The 19,324-nt window shown below is 42.7% G+C and overlaps 1 protein-coding gene across 1 annotated transcript in view; it reads left to right on the top strand.

Moving 5' to 3' along the window:
• The first annotated feature begins 454 nt into the window (after positions 1–454).
• Positions 455–19,324, top strand: part of CYP27A1 (cytochrome P450 family 27 subfamily A member 1) — a 42,635-nt gene continuing 23,765 nt past the window's right edge. The window contains exon 1 of the mRNA XM_019976886.2: positions 455–1,145. Coding sequence (XP_019832445.1) covers positions 876–1,145 — 270 coding nt within the window. The 5' untranslated portion in view covers positions 455–875. The remainder of the gene's footprint in view (positions 1,146–19,324) is intronic.

Raw genomic sequence — 19,324 nt, forward strand, 5'->3', positions numbered from 1 at the left:
TTTTATTCTTTTCCATCTTATTAAAAGTTCATTTTGGTCACATTCACTAAATGTAATCTCAACCCGGTAATCTCAACCTGCCTTTTGAAAAATCCTGCCTCAGCTGACAAGGGAGTGAGTGGGTGATGGGGTGGGAGAGGGGTAGAATTGCATTAAAAAAACCCAAAAAACAAAAAAAAACCCCTAATATTTAAATTAGTTACTTTGGCTTCCTCCCTCCAAAGAATCAGACGACTCTGGATACAGAATCAGGTTTTCTGGGATTTTGTTTTTCCTTTGGAGGATTTTTTTTTTTTTTTTTTTTTTTTTTTGCTTTCTTGCTCAGCGCTCGGACTCCGGGATTAATCCTGGGGACTATTTGGAAAAAGCCAGCGGCCGGCTCCATCTGGCCCCTGGGAAGAGAGGAGGCCAGGCCGCAGGGCAAGCGAAGGCCGGTCTCCCTGGGTGGGGCCTCGCGGCCTCGGAGGGCTCCGGGGTTGTGCAGAACTTCGCTGCACTCCTCGCCGGAGTTGAGACCAAGCGAACTTCGAGTTCACCTCGAGAGCTCGCGGAAGTGCGAGGTGGGCAGTCGCGGAAGGGGCGGCCATCGTCAGAGCTCCGTCGGGCTCCCCTAAGTCCCCCGTGCATCTTCTGCCTTGGGGTTGTCCGGCCCCTTCCCGAGCCAGGAGGCTTCCAGTTGGAAAGGGTGACTTCTGTGAGTCCCTTAGGTCATATCTGGAGGGACTGAAGACCGCGAGGAAAAGGGAACAATAAGGGCCCGCCTTAGTCCGGCACGCCCTGGGCCACCGGTACCCTTGAACCCGCCCCTGCTGTTCTGTCTCTGGGCAAATCCCAGGCGCTCTGGCTCGAGAGCCAAAGGCGCGGCGGGGCGAGCCATGAACCGAATGGGCGCTCTGGGCTCCGCTAGGCTGCGATGGGCGCTGCTGGGGAGGCGGGCGGCACTCCCTGGCCTCGGCTCGTTCGGGGCCAGAGCCAAGGCGGCGATCCCCTCCGCCCTCCCTGCGGCCCAGGCGGCTGAGGCTCCCGGAACCGGGCCTGGCGATCGGAGGCTGCGGAGCCTGGACGAGCTTTCAGGGCCAGGGCAGCTACGCCTCTTATTCCAGCTGTTGGTGCAAGGCTACGTTCTGCATTTGCACCAGCTCCAGGTAACCGAGCGAGGGTGGTGGCGGTGGTGGTGGGGCTCGGGCCAAAGGGATGCGGTGAGCACCGGGACAGAGAGGCTGGGGATGAGGAGACAATGAACAAAAAGTGGAGGACATCAGGAGAACGTAGCCCGGGACCGACTGGGGCTGTGGTCATAACCCTGGACGTGTGTAGCGGTTCTGAGTTGAAATGAACAAACAAGTCAAGGAAGGGCATGAAGCCGGAGGGCACAGGTAGGAGATAAGTCGGGAGGCTAGGATTAAATTGGATAGAGGTTGGGAGAGAAGGGAACTGTCTTGGTAATAGAATAGCAGTTGCAAGTGTGCAAGCTGCGGGATGTTATAGAACCACTTTTTCTGTGGTGATATCCCTACCAGACTTCTTTCAAAGGAAGTGGTTTCTGGAGGATTGCAGAGGTTTGGCAGTTTGCAGGGTAAATTTGCCCTTAGTGGAAAGAAAGATGTCATTGCTTAAAAGAGTGAAAGCAAAATCATAGACATTAATGAAAAGGCACATTTTTGTTATTAAGAAATCAATATCCAGTGAGAGGTTTATCCAGTGGAACACTGTTATGAGGCAGGGATGGATAGCCCACTGTCAATGGACAGAGACTGGAAAACCCAATGCTGGTTAAGTTGGAGAGGTTTTAGGAAGTGAACCGAAGAGATTCACGTGGGATCTGTCTCCCTGAGAACTATTAAATATTAATGCACCCACTCTGCCCCGGGAACTTTTCTAAGAACTGAGCTTCAATAAATTATGGCCAATACCCGTATGGGGGTTAAATGCTCCTTTTGGGGAAGAGGGGGATTGTTGTTGTTCAGTCACTAAGTGGTGTCTGACTCTGCCACCCCATGAACTGCAACACGCCAAGCTTCCCTGTCATTCACCAGCTCCTGGAGTTTGCTCAAACTCATGATGTCCATTGAGTCAGTGATGCCATCCAACCATCTCATCGTCTGTCATCCCCTTCTCTTGCCTTCAGTCTTTCCCAGCATCAGGGTCTTTTCCAATGAGTCAGAGTAAACAAATCAGTAATCAACTAATTTCAGAAAGACCTGAGTGCCCTGGGAGGAGAAGCCAGTCTGGGGATGGGGGAGAAGTGGGACCTTTGATTAGACTGTGCCATCCAGGCACATGTGAGGTTATCAGTGATTGACAGGAAGCATAGACAGCCCTTGGGCTGGGCTGATGAACTGACTGGTCACCTAGTGGCTGTGCTGGGCAGTAGTAAAAAATGAGGAGGAACTGTGGGGACTTGGGATATGACAGGCCTTTGAGGAGGGCCTTGAAGGCCAGACTGCGGGTCCTGGGGGTTCCTCTGAGGGGTCATGGTGGGCTCTTGAGCAGGCATGGGGAGAAGATGGCTTCCAAGGGACACTGCCCTGTTATGTGCCATGGGATGGATTGGGCAAGAGAATCAGAGAGAGCCTCCGATAGCAATAGAAATGGCAGTATTTGAGCAACCACCTCCCCTCCCCCTCCGGAAACTGGACTGAGTTAACAATGAGAGAGAAAATGACTGTGAGGCTTTGAAAGTCCAAACTGAACAATTTCTCTGCACCTGGCTGGGCCACTGCCATCTCCCCTGGGGTCTTCTCTGTTGGGTTCATGTTTTTGAGATATGGTGGGCAGGTCACAATGCACTCAGAGATGGTTAAAAAAAATCATTTGCTGTGTGCTCTGCTCCAAGAAACTAAGTAAGCCAAGAAACCAAAGTCCTGAGAGCTTCTCCTGCTTGATTTAACCTCTAGAAATGTGAGCAACCCAGTGGATGCCCCAAGGGTGGGTACTAGGACTTCTTACCATTTCTTAGGGAAAGTTTACTGGGAAGCTTTCCTCAGGATTATCTCTATAGCAGTAACTACCAAAGAAATTCTCGACTGCCCTAGAAAGTGGAAGAGGAAGCAGGAGAAAGCCAGAAATGCGTGGCCTTTTAAAGGAGAGATCAGGACTCGAATTTTGCAGAGCCTCCTGGCTCTAGCCTTTGTATTTCAAAGATCTGGAGTCACGTGAACCTGGGCTGCTCCATGGGCAATATATTAACTCCTCCGCTGTGTGGCTGGTGTGAGTTAGTATAGAGTGGAGGGCTGCACATCCTTAAAAGCCCATTAATACCCTTTTTTTGGGGAAGAGGATGCTTCCAGTGACTCACTTTTTATCAGTTCAGATCTGTTTGGTTGCCATTCTCACAGGTTTAAACTATAAACCAGCTTTATTGGTTCCTATTAGAAAAGTCTAATAATTGTGTTAGATTATTGTGTCTAATAATATACCTGTGTGCCCATCAGGTATATTTTGCTCCAGGTATTCATGAGACCATCCAACCCACCATTTTGTTCTTCTGAAGTTCTCTTGGCTCTGCTGTCTCACAGAACTTAGTTGATTGGCCTGGGTTAATTGCCTGTTCCTGAACCCATCATAGTGGCCAAAGGTGTGCTATAGCTTAGACTCATGCAGGCTCACTCCTAGAGCTGGGGCTGGGATCCCTGCCACCTAAATAGGTGTCGACTGCATAGGAGGAGGAGTGGAACTGAGATAAGGGTAGCCGACCATAATGTCCTCTGCACCATCAGTTGTCCAAAACTGCATATTACACATAAAATTAATAAAATCAGCTTAGGGAAGCATTGTAGGACTTAAGGGGTCGGACTGGGAATTGAGACATGTGAGAACCATGCAAGTGCATAAAAGCCAGTTCCCTTCTCTTTTCTAACTAAAATAATGACAAGAGTGCTGAAAAAGTGAAATGTGAACATATCTTAAATTTATATGTAAATTTACAACAAATTGATATCTTTCAAAGGTGTGGACCCTGAGAATGGTAAGATCAACTGTCTATTCTGTAGCTCTGATTGTGGACTGCCTGGGTTGGTGACCCCTCTTCTGTCTCCCTAATGCTTCCTGTACATATTTGTCATTTCATGCATCATTTTTTTTATATATGTATATACTTAAGAAAATTTTTTTTCCTGTGAGAAGCACTTTGAGATTTACTCTTTCAGCAACTTTCAAATATACCATATGGTATTGTCATAGTCACCATCCTGTGTATTACACCTTGGGAGGTAGTCCTGTAATCCCCACTTACTTATTTTATAACTGAAAGTTTGTACTTTTTGACCACCTTTATCCATCTTGCCCTCCTCCCATCCCTCACCTCTGGCAACCTATGGTGATGGGTTTTCTGTATGTTTGAGTTTTGTTTTAGTTTGTTTCGATTTTAGATTCCACATATACATGAGATCATTCAGTATTTGCTTTTCTCTGTCTGACATTTCATTTAGCATAATTCCTTCAAGTATATCCATGTTGTAAATGGCAAGATTTCCTTGTTTTTTATGGCTGAATAATATTCCTGTGTGTGTGTGTATGTAACATTTTATTTAGTCATTTATCCACTGATCAACACTTAGGATGCTTCTATGCTTCTATGTCTTGCCTATTGTAAATACTGCTGCAGTGAACATTGAAGTAAATAGTGTTTTCATTTTCTTTGGATAAATACCGAGAAGTAGAACCACTGGATCATATCATAGTTCTATTTCTAATTTTTTGAGAAACCTCCATACTGTTTTCCATAGTAGCTGCACCAATTTACATTCTTACCAACAGTGCACAAGAGTTCCCTTTTCTCCACATCCTTCCCAACGCTTATTTTTTTTTTTTGTCTTTGAGCCATTCTGACAGGTACAAGGTGATATCTCATTAAAGTTTTAATTTGCATTTCCCTGATGATTAGTGATGATGACTACCTTTTCTTTTACCTGTTGGCCATCTGTATGTCTTTTAAAGAAAAATGTCAATTCAGATCCTCTGCCCATATTTTAATTGGATTTTATTTGTTTGTTTTACTATTGAATTGTTTGAGTTCTTCATGTATTTGGATATTAACTCCTATCAGATATATGATCTGCAAATATTTTATCCCATTTGGTAGGTTGTCTTTTCATTTTATTGATGGTCTCCTTTGCTGTGCAGAAGTTATTTGGTTTAATGTAGTCCAACTTGTTTATTTTTGTTTTCATTACCTTTGCTTTTGCTGTCAAATCAAAAAAAAATCATCATCAAGGCTAACGTCAAGTAGCTTACCACCTATGTTTTCTTCTGGGATATTTATGGTTTCAGATTTTATGTTCAGATCTTTAACCATTTTGGGTTAAGTTTTGTGTATAGTGTAGGATAGTAATATTTTGCATGTGGATATCCAGTTTTCCCAAAACCATTTATTTTGGAGGCTGTCCTATTATATATTCTTTACTCCCTTGTCATAAATAATTTATAATATATATATGGGCTTATTTCTAGGCTCTCTGTTCTTCCACTAATCTGTGTATATGTGTGTATGCCAATACCTATTGGCATAATAGTTTTGTAATATACTTTGAAATCAGGACACAAACCCTCCAGCTTTGTTCTTCTTTCTCAAGATTGCTTTGAATATTCAGGGTCATTTTTAATTACATGTAAACTTTAGGACTGTTCGTTCTATTTCTGTGAAAAATGTCATTGGAATTTTAGTAGGAATTGCAATGAATCTGTAGATTGCTTTGGATAGTATGGACACTTTAATAATACTAGTTTTTCCAATCCATGAGCATGGAATATCTTCCCACTTGTCTTCTTTAATCTCTTTCTTCAATGTCATAATTTTCAGTGAACAGGTTTCCGGGATATTTTATTTTTCTTGATACAATTGCAAATGAGAGTATTTTCTTAATTTCTCTTTCTGATTGTTTGTTATTAGCTTATAGAAATTCAACTGATTTTTGTATTTTGATTTTTTATCCTGAAGCTTTACTGGATTCAGTTATTGCTTCTATTAGTTGTTTTGGTAGAGTCTTTGGGGTTTTCTGTATATCAGGTCATCTTCAAATAGTGATAGTTTTACTTCTTTTCTGATTTGGATACCTTCTTTTTTTCTTGCCTAATTGCTCTGTCTAGGACTTCCAATACTATTTTGAATAAAAGTGGCAAGAGTGGGCATCTGTCTTGTTCCTGGTCTTACAGGGAAAGCTTTCAGCTTTTTAGTTGACTATGATATTAGCCATGGGCTTGTTACATATAAGCTTTATTATGTTAACAGTTAGTTCAGTCACTCAGTCGTATCCAACTCTGTGACCCCATGGACTGCAGCTTGCCAGGCTTCCCTGTCCATCACCAACTCCCAGAGCTTACTCAAACTCATGTCCATTGAGTCAGTGATGCCATCCAACCATCTCATCCTCTGTTGTTCCCTTCTCCTCCTGCCTTCAATCTTTCCCAGCATCAGGGTCTTTTCCAATGAGTCAGTTCTTCATATCAGTGGCGAAAGTATTGGAGCTTCAGCTTCAGCATCAGTCCTCCTAATGAATATTCAGGACTGATTTCCTTTAGGATTGACTGGTTTGATATCCTTGCTGTTCAAGGGACTCTCAAGAGAACTCCTATGTTAAGAGTACATTCTCTCTGTACCCACTTTTGTTAGCATTTTTATCATAAACAAATGTGGAATTTTGTCAAATTTTTTTTCTGTATCTGTTGAGATGACCCTATGATTTTTATCCTTCATTTTGTTAATGTGTTGTTACATTCATTGATTTGCAGTTCAACCATCCTTGCATCCCTGAAATAAATCCATCTTGATCATGGAGAATGTTTTTTGTTTTTTTTTTAATATGTTGTTGAATTTGGTTTGCTAATATTTTGGTGAAGATTTTTTCATTTATAATCATCAAGAATACTAGCCTGTACTTTTCTTTTCTTGTAGTGTCCTTGTCTGGTTTTAGTATTAGGCAAATTTCAGCATCATAAAATGAGTTTGAAAGTGTTCCTTCCTCCCCTCCCCCACTTTTGGGGAAAAGTTTGGTATTAATTCTTCCTTAAATGCTTGGTAGAATTCCCCAGTGAAGCCTCCTGATCTTTGACTTTTGTTTGTTAAGAATTTTGGTGACTGATTCAATCTTTTTACTGATCTGCTCAGATTTTCTATTTTTCCTGTTTCAATTTTGGTATGATGTGTGTTTCTAGGAATTTATCCATCCCTTCTAGGTTATTCAATTTGTTGGCATTTAATTGTTCACAATAGTCTCTTGTGATCCTTTGTATTTCTGTAGTATCAGTTGTAATGCCTCCTCTTTCATTTCTGATTTTATTTATCTGAGTTCTCTTCTCTTTTTTCCTTTGTGAGTCTAGCTAAAGGTTTGTCTATTTTGTTTGGCTTTTTAAAAAGCCAGCTGTTAGTTTCACTGATCTTTTCTATTGTCTTTTTAGTCTCTATTTCTTTCTCTTAGACCTTTGTTTTTTTCTTCTATAACTTTGAGGTTAGTTTGTCCTTTTTTCTAGTTCCATGAGGTGTAACATTATGTTGTGTGAGACCTTCCTTGTTGTTTTTTTCTTCTTCTTCTTTTTTTACATCCTTCTTATTTCTTAATGTAGGCATTTATTGCTGTGAACTTCCTTTTTGAAACTGTTTTTGCTGCCTGCCATCAATTTTGGCTTTTACCGCTCTTTGCATCCTTTCCGCAAAGCTTGTTCCCACCTTCTACTGGACATTAACATCAAAGGCCAGATGATCTGTGACCTTTTGAACCCAGTAGGCTTTGTTCTGCCCAACACAGAGGATATCATTCCCATGTTCAGCAGCTTCATCACCATGTCAACCTCCTTGCTTGTCTGCATCTTGGCTGGCAGCATGGGCAGCCCCATAGTGACTCTGGAAAGGGATGATGTCTGGGTGTTCCCTCCTGCTTGGTCTCCATTGTTGCTTGATCTGCCCCAACAATCTACCCACACACCACTGCCACGTCAGTGCCCCTAAAAGCATGTTTGATAAGTTGTTCACTTGCTCAGGAATCCCCACAGGACCTGGGGAATCATCCTTAAATATCTCAAGCAAACATTTGCATCCCCGGCCTCCTTTACCTAGGCACCCCTTCTTTAAGTTTTGGTATGTTGTATTTTCCATTTTCACTCATCTTCAGTTATTTTAACTTCTCTTTTGATTTCTTCTTTGACTTAGTAGTTTCTGTAGCATGTTGTTTAATCTCCACAATCTCCATGTTGTTTTATCTCTTTAACCAGTATTTGTGAATTGTCCAGATTTCTTCTTGCAGTTGATTTCTAGTCATACCATTATGTGGGAAAAGATGCCTGATCAGATTTCAGTCTTCTTAAATTTATTAAGACTTCTTTTGTGGCCTAACATTTGATCTATACCGGAGAACGTTCCATATTTGCTTGAAAAGAATGTGTATGTTGTCGCTTTGGGGTGAAATGTTCTGTGTAAATCTGTTAAGTTCATCTGACCTAATGTGTCATTTAAAGTCAATGTTTCTGTATTGATTTTCTGTCTGGATGATGAAGTGGATTTTCTGTCTCCTGATGTATTGCTATCTTTTTCTCCTTTTAGGTTTGCTATACATTTAAGTGCGTGTATTTCTTTCTTTTCTTTTTAATGCTCATTTATTTATTTGACTGTGCTGGGTCTTAGTTGCAGCTCATGGGATCTTTGATCTTCATTGCAGCATGTGGGATCTTTAGTTGTGGCATGCAGGTCTTTAGTTGCAGCATTCTAATTCTTTGTTGTGGCATGTGGGATCTAGTTCCATGACCAGGGATTAAACCCAGGCTCCCTGCATTATGAGCACAAAGTCATAGCCACTGGACCACCAGGCAGGTCCCCTAAATGCATTTGTTTCTTGTCATTGCCTATTTATGTGGCTTAGAGACTGGGGTGTGAAGTTCCAAGGGATGGGCCTATGTTTTTCCCAGCTCTGTGTCCCCCCAGCACCAGGCACAGTTTTGGGTACAGGGGAGGTTCTTGGTAATGTTTGATAAATAAATACATTTCGTGTACCAGTCAAAAGGCTGTGAGTGGTACTGAGCTGTAGCTACATCTGGTGGTAAACTTTGTGAGACTCTTCTCAGCTCCCTAATCTGAGTTGTTTGACATAAGATAGAGTGAAAAACAGACGATAATGGAGATGGGCATATTGATCAAGACTGGCACTTCAGGTTTTAGCTTTGCAGGTTCAGAAACTAAATTTTGTCAGTTCATTAAGCATGGGTAGACTATTGGGGACTGACCCCCATTGGCCAAACCCATAGAAACAAATTGTGGATTGGAGTATTTATTTACAAAACTTAGCCCTCCCAGGGATCTTATACTTCATCACACAGAAGCCCCCTATTCTAGTTGCTCCTACCCGTCAAACTATCCCCAAACTTAGTAGCTTAAAGCAACAGTTTGTTATTTTCCTCATGATTTTGTGGGTCAGGAATTTGGGTAGTTCATATCAGAAATGGCATATGTCTGCTTCACAGAGGAATGGAGCTTTAGTTTGAATGGGTGAAGATGTCTGAGATGGATCAGGTAGGGCCATATATTTGGGCCTCAGGTCTGACTTTTAGCTGGTTTCCTTAACTTTTCTCCATGTCACATATGCTGGGGCTGGAATTTCCAAGATGGCGTCTTCAGTTGCATGTTGGGTGCCTGGACTGGTTTGACCAAAATGGCTGAGTATCTCTTTCTCCACATAGCTAGCCTGGGACTTCCTCACAGCATGGTGGGTCTCTGGATAGTCAAGACTTCTTCCAGGGTGCTGGTTTCCCCCAGAGTGGATATTCCAAGAGATGAAAGTGGAAACTGGCCTAGCATCATTTTTGCTGTATTCTACCCATCAGAGCAGTTACAGAGCACACCCAGAACCTAGAGAAGAGGATGGAGACCTGACCTATTAATGGCAGAGGTATCAAAAAGTATGTGGCCCTCTTTAATAGGCTTAACCTCTTCCTAGAATCCAGGTACCTAGGGAGAGAAATTAGTAACTGCTTTAATGGATTGCCTGGTGTACAGAACTAAAGCATAGAATTGCATGGAAAAACATTTCATCTAGGCCTTGGATAAACCTGTTTGAACGTGCTTCTCTGGTGCCTGTTCATTAGATTAAGTATCTCTCTCTTCAGAGATAAACACTGCCTATTTTTGCTGTTTGGCTCCTCCTTCTGGGTTTTGTAATGACCTCTCTCATCCTGTTAACACATTCTTTCTTCAGTTTGGATAATACCGTTGATTAGATGGATTTTCTTTCCCAGTGCTCAGGTTACCATCAAGCCTTCCCGAGATTATCCTCCAGTTACCTTGACTTGGCTCAAATATTCCTCAGTCTCATCTGGCAGACATTTACAAATTGTCCCTGAGACTCTGGTGGAGTCTAATGTATCGCTTTAAAGACTCAGGGATGGGAAATTTGAAACTAGGTATTAGGGTATAGGTGGCTCAGTGGTAAACAATTTGCCTGCCAATGCAAGAGCCGTAGGAGACTCGAGTTCGATCCCTGGGTCAGGAAGATCCCCTGGAGAAGGAAATGGCAACCTACTCTAGTATTCTTGCTGGGATAATCCCATGGACAGAAGAACCTGGTGGGCTACAGTCCGTGGGATCGCAGAGTCGGACGTGATTACCGTTACCATTAGGGTATAAAGTGTCACTTATACCAACTTAGCAAATGCACTGCCAGAATTTTTATCTTACAGATAAAATTTGTGGTCATTGAAATATTCCAGACTATTCAATATAGCAGTATTTCTGATTGGGAAATGTTAGAATGACCTACATGTCGCAGTAGGGAACTAATTAAGTTATAGTACATTCATACAATGAAATTTTATGCAGCCATTAAAAAGAATAGAGGCAGGAAGGCTTTCCTAGTGGTCTAGTGGTTAAGAATCCGCCTGCCAATTCAGGAGACATAGGTTCAATCCCTGGTCCAGGAAGATTCCACATCCTGTAGGACAACTAAGCCTGTGCACCGTAGCTACTGAGTCATCACCTGAGAGCCGAAACTTCTAAACCTACGTGCTGCAGCTGCTGAAGCCTGCATGCCCTAGAGCCTGTGCTCCATAACAAGAGAAGCCATCGCAATGAGAAGCACGTGCACTGCATCTAGGGAATAGTTCCTTCTTGCTGCCACTAGAGAAAGCCTGCATGCAGCTACAAAGACCCAGCAGAATCAAAATAAAAATACACAAATAAATTAAAAACATCTTAAAATGTTAAATCTTTTAAATCTATGTGTATTAATATGAATTTCTTGCTATGATATGGAAGGAAAGTAAGGTCCAAAACCATATAATATGCCATCGTGCTTAGTTGTGTCCAATTCTTTGTGACCCCACGGACTGTAGCCCGATAGGCTCCTCTGTCCATGGAATTCTTCAGGCAAAAATACTAGAGTGAGTAGCCATTCCCTTCTCCAAGGGATCTTCCTGACCCGGGGACTGAACCAGGGTCTCCTGCATTGCAGGCAAAAGTTTTTTACTGTTTGAAATTTTTTTACTGAGAGAGAGAGAATGTGTATAAAATATCCCTGGGAGGACACACAAGAAATTGGTAATTTCAGCTGCTTCTCTGTAAGAGTCTTGAGTCTGGACATGAGACTTAGGAGAAAGACTTAACTTTTTACTGCAGGACTGCTATGAACCTCCATCAGAGTTTCCTCTGGCTTCATCCTGCCCAGGCATAATTCACCAACTTTTGAGTCTTTTTGTACCCTTTTTGTACTGTTTACATTTTAACAGTGTGCATATACATATTCCCTTTAAAATTTTTAAGAACAACAACAAAAGAATGGAGAGCAAGAGATAAAAGGATGGCTGACCTAGCTTCCTGGTCCAGCATAATATTTTGAAGTCTTTAATAGGTCTTCCTCTTGTACTCCTGTTTGGCTCTGTGTCCTTACTTTTGATGTCCACTTCTGTGTCTGCACCCTCTTTTTAGTTCTGTGTCCATTGCTCGTCACCCTTGTCCTTGTTCTTGGAATACTCTCATTGTTCCACTCCAGACCAGCCCAACTGGCAGGTGTACACAGTGTACAGAGGTTTGCCTCTGGGTGTGTCAGGAGCGTGGCTTTGGGCTGGGAAATACTTCCGTTTTCCTAATAGCCTCTCTGAAGATGTCACAGGCAATGCCTTTTCTTGGATCACCTTTAGATCTTCCTCTACTCTCAGCCCATTGTTTCTCTACAGTAAACAGTCAGAGGGAAATTCTTACTGTTCACCTATCCTGTGCATGTCTTTGTAACCTTATGACAGTGTTTCTGTCTTGCATAAAAGCAGACATTTTTATGATTGTCAAAGTAATGGCTGCACACATGCACAAAAGTGTTTTTTTTTTGTAGCTTTGTTTGTAAAATAAAAAATTCAGAAGCATATTAAATGCCCATCAACAGGGTAGATAGATTGTGATATAGTCATATAGTGGAACACTATGCAATAGTTGTAATGCATGCACAAGCTTTTATATATCAATATAGAACTTAGCAGGGAGAGGGATAAATTAGGAGTTTGGGATTAACAGATACACACTACTATATATAAAATAGATAAACAGCAAGGAGCTACTATATAGCACAGGGAATTATATTCAATATCTTGTAATAACCTATAATGTAAAACAATATGAAAAAGAAAAATATATATACATATGTGTATATATATATGTCAAATGGAATTACTTTTTGTACACTAGAAACTAATACAATATTGTAAATCAACTATCTTCCATTAAAGAAATAGAACTCAGAACCAAAGTTGAGTATAAAATGATATGTGTTGTTGTTCAGTTGCTCAGTTGTATCCTACTCTTTGTAACTCCATGGACTGCAGCATGCCAGGCTTCCCTGTCCTTCTCTATCTCCTGGAGTTTGCTCAAACTCATGTCCATTAAGTGGATGATGCCATCCAACCATCTCATCCTCTATAACCCTCTTCTCCTCCTGCTTTGCCTTCAATCTTTCCTGACATCAGGATCTTTTTCAATGAGTTGGCTCTTCGTATCAACTAACCAGAGTATTGGAGTTTCAGCTTCAGCATCAGTCCTTCCAATGAATATTCAGGTTGATTTCCTTTAGGATTGACTGCTTTGATCTCTTTGCTGTCCAAGGGACTCTCAGGAGTCTTCTCCAGCACCATGGTTTGAAAGCATCAATTCTTTGGCACTCAGACTTCGTTATGGTCCAGTTCTCACATTAGTACATGACTACTGGAAAAAACCATAGCTTTGACTATATGGACCTTTGTTGGCAAAGTGATGTCTCTGGTTTTTAATATGCTTTCTAGGTTTGTCATAGCTTTCCTTCCAAAGAGCAAATGTCTTTTAATTTCATGGCTGCAGTCACCATCTGCAGTGATTTTGGAGCCCCCAAAAATAAAGTCTGTCATTGTTTCCATTGTTTCCCCATCTATTTGTCATGAAGTGATGGGACCAGATGACATGATCTTAGTTTTCTGAATGTTGAGTTTTAAGCCAGCTTTTTCACTCTCCTCTTTCACTTTCATCAAGAGGCTCTTTAGTTCCTCTTCACTTTCTGCCATAAGGGTGGTGTCATCTGCATATCTGAAGTTATTGATATTTCTCTCAGCAATCTTAATTTCAGAGTGATTCATCCAGCCTGGCATTTTGCATGATGTACTCTGCATATAATTTAAATAAGCATGATATGTAAGATACTGTCAATATTTCTAGAAATTAAAAGCCACATGAAGATGATATGAGCTATCATTGTGTGTGTATATAATATTACATATTATATTACATATAATATGTAATAAAATTACATAAATATTGACAGAACAAACACTTTTCAAATTCAAGATAGTGGCTGCTCTGGGGCCAGGGCAAAGGGAAAGATAAAAAGGGGACTTTGAAATGCTTTCATGTTTAAAAAATATTTAAAACAAATATGACAAATATTAAAAGTTCTTGATTCTGGAGGGACAGTATATAGTGTTACTTTTTAAATCACACACATTAAAATATTCATAATAAAAAATACAAGTAATCATGCTCATCATGAGTCCATATGGACACCTGGCTTGGTCTGATCTTCGAGAAGAGCGCTCAAGGCAAGATTCAGAGCAAGGAGAACCTGGGAATGCTGTTAAATATTTAGCACCTTCTGTCACTTGGAAATGTGAATTCCACTTGTGTGAGGGGGTTGAGGCTAAACTCTTGATGACACTTGGACAGCACTGACTCATGACTGTCCCAGCTGGACTCCTCTTCACCTTTGACCCTAAATGATGCCTCTTGCTGGCATCTGTCAGGGGAGGCAAAAGGGTGCCCTGTGCCTGAAGTTACATCTCTCTGTCTGTTTATCTACTAGATGGTTGCCAGCTTTTCGGGCCAGGTTTGTTGACACTGGCCAAAAAGCACTTGGTGTTTATGAGTTCACTTTTGTCCTCCGACTGTTTACTTGCTGTTTCAGTGTTGTTTTTCCTGTGCTGAGAGCCTCCCTAAAGAACCATCATCAGTAAACCAAACAGGCCCCTGAGTAGGAGAATAGAACATCACAAGGCAATATTCCGTTTTTTTTTATTTGAAGGGAGATTTTAGATTGTAAAGAATCTGCCTGTAATGCAGGAGACCTGGATTCGATTCCTGGTTTAAGAAGATCCCCTGGAGAAGGGAATGGCAACGCACTCCAGTATTCTTGCCAGGAGAATCTCATGGACAAAGGAGCCTTGAGGGCTACCTACAGTCCATGGCGTCGCAAAAAGTCGAACACGACTGAGTGACTATCACTTTCACTTTTACGTGATTTTAATGTGTTTTTTTTTTTCCTTCTGACAGCTTTCTTGAGATATAATGACATACCGTACAGTCCTTCAGTCTCTCATGTTCCAGGAGGATCACAAAGTCTGCCAAAACTCATGTTTTGAGCTCTTAAGCTGTAGCTCAGGTCTTTGAATGTGTGGATATGTGTGTGAGTTTGCCCCATGGCTCCAACCCTGACCTTTCACTGATCCAGCTAAGGATTCTCAGAGGCAGAGATCACCCCATCAGACAGACATTCTAAATATTTACTTTTATATATTTATTTAGCTGCATCGGGTATTAGTCTCAGCATGTGGGATCTTAGATCTTCATTGCGGCACATGGGATCTAGTTCCCGGACCAGGGATCAAACCCTGGCCTCCTGTATTGGGAGCACGGCGTCTTAGCCACTGGATCACTGGGGAAGTCCCCAGATAGATATTCTAATTTTACTGTTAGGAGCTCATACCAAATCTGTTCTGTTTGTCTTAGGCACCATCAGGTGGAAGTCACTACAACCATGACTCTCTCTAGTTTGACTAGGCGATTCATAGGGTCGCAAAGAGTCGGACACGACTGAGTGACTGATCTGATCTGATCTGACCTGATTTGGACTGCAGCAGACTACCGGAGAAGGCAATGGCAACCCACTCCAGTATTCTTTCCTGGAGAATCCCAGGGACGGGGGAGCCTGGTGGGCTGCCATCTCTGGGGTCGCACAGAGTCGGACACGACTGAAGCGACTTAGCAGCAGCAGCAGCAGCAGCAGCAGCAGCAGACTGCACCCAGGCTCCCTGTTCAGGGGACAACTAGAGTTGTCAGCAACCACACCTCCCCCACCTCAGCTGGGCCACACAAGTTCTGGGCAGTGTGATTGTCTATTGCCACCCATGCTGAAGCATGTAGAACAACCCGTGACTGATGAATAAACAAAAGAGGCCAACGGTAGCAGGATGAGGCCGAACAGGCCAAATCAATGTCCAGAAAGTTAATCTTGCTCTGTCATCTTTAGTGGAGACTAGTTTTCTGATGTCACTGGATCTTGGGACATTTCTGAGAGTTTTCAGATCAGATTCTCTCTGGCCAGTGGTCAAGTTGAGGGTGGTGACAGCAGTCTGGATTAAACTGGTGAGATGTCTGTAGACAAGAACTGAAAGAGAGAGATTAATAGTCCCTCCCTCCACCCCCAGCCTCCCAGGGTTGATCTCCGATGTCCCACACGCTACAGGTGCGCCTGTCATTTTCACAGCCACATGATCAGTTTGAGCAGTCTCTCTAGCAGTCACTCTATTCTTTGTCCCCATCCTCCTGTGTCTTACCCTCACATGATCCCTGGTTTCTCCTGAGGTGCCTCAGTTGTTTCTTTCTTGTATACCTGGTACCACCCTAGAACATCTCCCACCTCCTGACATGGGGGCCACATCAAGACCACCTTAGGAGTTGTCACCTCATATCATGGTCATTAGCATCAACATCTATGATTGTGCAACAGTGGCAAGCAGAGATGGTGACTGAAGAAGCATCAAGTTTGAGTAGTTCACTCCCTGACTCATCTTTCTACTTGCAAATTCCGGTGGCCTGGTTTCCCAAGGGGGTAGGTGTGGGAAGAAAAATGGAAGAATGAGAAGAAGGAATTATGTAGTTCGGGTGTCTTACAGCCTATCTGGACCTCTTGCCACCTTCCCCACATCATAATGAAAAATTGCTTAAACAGGAGGTACTCTTCTGGTGAATTGCCACATTTATAGTCCAAACTGATTTTCTTAAGTGTCCACTGGGAACTGAGCCTTGGTTGTCCAGTTATCTTTTTCAGTTTCTCCTTTAAGTGTCTATTTCTTCTTTCAATGGCACCTGCTCCCTGGGAGTGATATGAGGCATGAAAGATCCAGTGAATACCCCCAAGTAGCTGCCCACTGGTAGGCAGTTGTTACTATAAAAGTGGTGCCACTGTCTGATTGGCTGCTCTTGGGAATCCAAATATGTAGTACAGTCCATCTAAGAGTCTTTCACTAGTGCTCCACCCCCATCTGCTGTGTGGATGAAGATGGCAGTGCCATGCCTTGGAAAGGTATCTATGCAGCCAGTGTCCAATGCCATCCTTACGAGAATGATAAGGGACCTACACAGTCTATTTGCCAGGACAGGCCAGATCCAGTACCTCTTTGCTATGTGCCCCAAAGTGTCCTTTGCCACTGGCCTTTGTAGCTGGCAGTCTGCCAGGCTTTCTTGACTTTGTGTGCTCAAACAACTTGTTTTGGGGCTCAGTCTTGGATTGTGAACCATTTACCCTGCCTTGTGCAATGCGCATCCCAGATCTTATGAGTTTGCTGATTCCACTGATGTTCATCCAAGAACACCTTTTCCATAGACATCACCTGGGTCACACACAGGGAATTTGGATCTTGTGTAATCTGCTGCCATAATGGTATCTTCAAAAAGGCGGAGACTTGACCATCTAGGCATCCTGCAGCCAGGTAACAGCCCAAACTGCCCTGAATCAGTGAAAATGTAACAGGATATTTATGCATAGGTCTTCTCAAGGCAAGTACCATAGCTCGTAACTCTGCCCAGTGAGCGGCGTTTCTGTGCATAGTTTTTTTGTTTCTTTGTCTGCACCTTGCAGCATATAGGATCATAGTTCCCTGACCAGGGATTGAACCTGTGCCCCTGCATTGGGGACACAGAGTCTTAACCACTGGATTGCCAGGGACGCCCCTTCCATGCATATCATGCATAGTTTTAAACATTTTTCTTCGTGTTGCACAACAGTAGCTGCTCAGTACACCCCACGGCCTTCAACTTAGCTGATCCATCCATGAAACAGGCCAAGGCTTTGTCAGGAACCTCAGTGTGTTGAAGCCCCCAAGAAACCCAACGTTTAAGTATATACCCTGCATTTGAATCAGCACATCTAGAGAGTGACTAACCACTTAACGCTAGGTTTACTTCTTTCCTGGACATTGTTCTCATTTCTTTCTCCCCCACCCCCTCCTTTTTTTTTTTTGCCTTGCCGTACAGCTTGTAGTATCTTAGTTCACTAACCAGGGATTGAACTTGGGCCACAGTAGTGAAAGTACAGAGTCCTAACCACTGGAGCACTAGGGAATTCCCCTGGTGTTCTCCTTTCTGACTCACCTCCTGAGAGGCACATCAGGGTGCAGCAACACTTTGCTTTGTCTATCTCTCAGTGTCCACCAGAACTCAAAAACAAGCAAGACAGTATCTTTCAAATGGAGTGTTCTAAGTGGTGACGTCAGGCAAGCACCATATCCAAACCCCTAGAGAGCCAGTGCCTAGTAGCCACATAACTTTGCCACAGCTCCTGTCTGCATAATTGTTAGTCACTGGCACAGGCCTTGGATGTGGGGAGCGAGCTCCGCCAGTGGCAAAGGTCATGAGGAAGGAGGCTTGACATACGCAAAGGCGGTATCAAGCCTCAGGAGTCTCCCTGGAAATTCTCAAGCAATCTACCCCCAAAAACCAGAGTCTGCCTACTTTCTGCTTTGTGCTGTCACCTACACCTCTGACTTTATGGGGGGCTGTCCCCCACTACCTCTCTCTGAAAAAAGAGTTAGCTTACAGCTCCAGTTAATAATTCCTGGGTGTGACAGTGTTTAACCTACAAACTCCTTTGGAAATCCTCTAGCCTGCCTGAATAGGTTTTTCCGGCCACATGTGATTGTTCAGAGCCTCCCAACTGTGAGAGGCAGGAGATGTTCTAAACTGTCTAAACACAGATTCTTTTGAGTAGTTAAAAGATTGATTAGAAATTGTATTGGTGAAGGGATTTTCACTTGTTGGGCCAATGTTTGCTGCTAAGTTTCCATATCCCTTACCTGCTGTGTCCCTGGCAGTGTATTGATTAATATAATTGGTGTAAGTAGTAGCTTTAATGTTTGTAACCTGGGACCCTTGAGTTAATTCTTTTTCTTGTTATAGCCCACCACACCTTTGCTCTGTAGGAATGCAACTTTATCTAATGCTTTTGGAGGGTGGCTCCTGACCAATCACCTTTAGAGAAAAATAAGTTTTCTGAAGAAAAGGTCTTAAAATGTTAACAGGCCTCCGGGCCAGAAGATGATGCAAATCACCTAAGCTTTTGCATATGATAAGTTTGCAGGAAGAAAGCCTGGTTTGCTGCAAGACTCTACCCCTTCCCCCATTATCCTCTATGCATAACTTAAGGTATAAAAACTACTTTGGAAAATAAAGTGCGGGCCTTGTTCACCGAAACTTGGTCTCACCATGTCGTTCTTTCTCTTACCTTCTGGCTGAATTATTCAGCCTCTTTTCTCCACTGAATTTCCTCACTGAGCTATCCTTATTTCAGCCTCTTTTCTTCACTGAATTTTACTGAGCTATCCTCATTCTATTACTCTTTATATCCTTAATTAACGTTTAATTAAGCAATTGTTTCCTGATCTTCGCCTACGCCGTCTCTCCTTCGAATACCCTGGATCAGCCGGGGCTGGTCCCCGGCACTTGTAGATGACGATCATCATGTTCACATGGCATTCTCCCTTGAACTTATGTGCGTCTATGTCCAAATTTCCCCTTTTTATGGGGGCCCCAGTCATACTTATGACTTCATTTTAACTGGATTAC

The sequence above is a fragment of the Bos indicus genome, chromosome 2 (genome assembly GCF_029378745.1).
Source record: "Bos indicus isolate NIAB-ARS_2022 breed Sahiwal x Tharparkar chromosome 2, NIAB-ARS_B.indTharparkar_mat_pri_1.0, whole genome shotgun sequence".
Taxonomy (NCBI): Eukaryota; Metazoa; Chordata; class Mammalia; order Artiodactyla; family Bovidae; genus Bos; species Bos indicus.